General features: G+C 40.6%; 1 protein-coding gene across 1 annotated transcript in view; it reads right to left on the bottom strand.

Annotated features, from left to right (window-relative positions):
• Positions 1-892, bottom strand: part of LOC107590735 (voltage-dependent T-type calcium channel subunit alpha-1H-like) — a 66,701-nt gene that overhangs the window by 15,171 nt on the left and 50,638 nt on the right. The window contains 2 exon segments of the mRNA XM_016279644.1: positions 131-395; positions 513-546. Of these exon segments, the coding sequence (XP_016135130.1) occupies positions 131-395; positions 513-546 (299 nt within the window).

The following is an 892-nucleotide window of genomic DNA, read 5'->3' as shown; positions in this document are numbered from 1 at the left end:
ACACACACACACACACACACACACACACACACACACACACACACACAGAGACAGAGACAGAGACAGACACAGAGACAGAGACAGAGACACAGACACACACACACACACACACACACACACACACACACACCTGTTGGTCCACAGCCACAGCATCTAAGCCATCGTACATGATGTTGACCCAGCCGTCTTTAGATGACAGGACGAATAATGACATCAGTGCCTGCAAAACATAGATAAAATTAATTTATGTGAATAAGAGAATATTTTACAGAATTACTGTATCACTGTCAACATGAGTATCTGTACAATGTTGAGGGGAAGGTGAGATGAACACAATTTTGCTCAGTTGAGAGCCACTGCACAGCAAAAAAAAAATCCAAACATATACTGAATTTCTTTGGGAAGTAAAAACAGCGTTTTTAAAAGGGTCATATGATGTTGCTAAAAAGAACATTATTTTGTGTATTTGGTGTAATGAAATGTGTTTATGCGGTTTAAGGTTCAAAAAACACATTATTGTCCACATACTGTACATTATTGTTTCTCCTCTATGCCCCGCCTTTCTGAAACGTGTGTCGATTTTTACAAAGCTCATCGGTCTGAAAAGCGAGGTGTGCTCTGATTGGCCAGCTATCCAGTGCGTTGTGATTGGCAGAATACCTCAAGCATGTGACGGAAATGTTACGCCCCTTACCATACTGTGATGTCTTGTCCGGCCGGAGCGACGAGACAAAAACATTAAAACCCATTATAAACGAGGCATTTGTTGCATCCAGTGGGTACATAATTACGGATTATAATGACTTATACTGTATTTTTATGCATTGCGTTGCATCGCGCAAACATAAAACCATGTCTGCATTTGTGATCGGAAGAAATGACAAACAAAAGC

This window comes from Sinocyclocheilus grahami, unplaced genomic scaffold (genome assembly GCF_001515645.1).
Source record: "Sinocyclocheilus grahami isolate Dianchi unplaced genomic scaffold, SAMN03320097.WGS_v1.1 scaffold132.1, whole genome shotgun sequence".
Taxonomy (NCBI): domain Eukaryota; kingdom Metazoa; phylum Chordata; class Actinopteri; order Cypriniformes; family Cyprinidae; genus Sinocyclocheilus; species Sinocyclocheilus grahami.
Note: the sequence above shows the minus strand (reverse complement) of the source record. Positions and strands in the feature narration are given on the sequence as shown.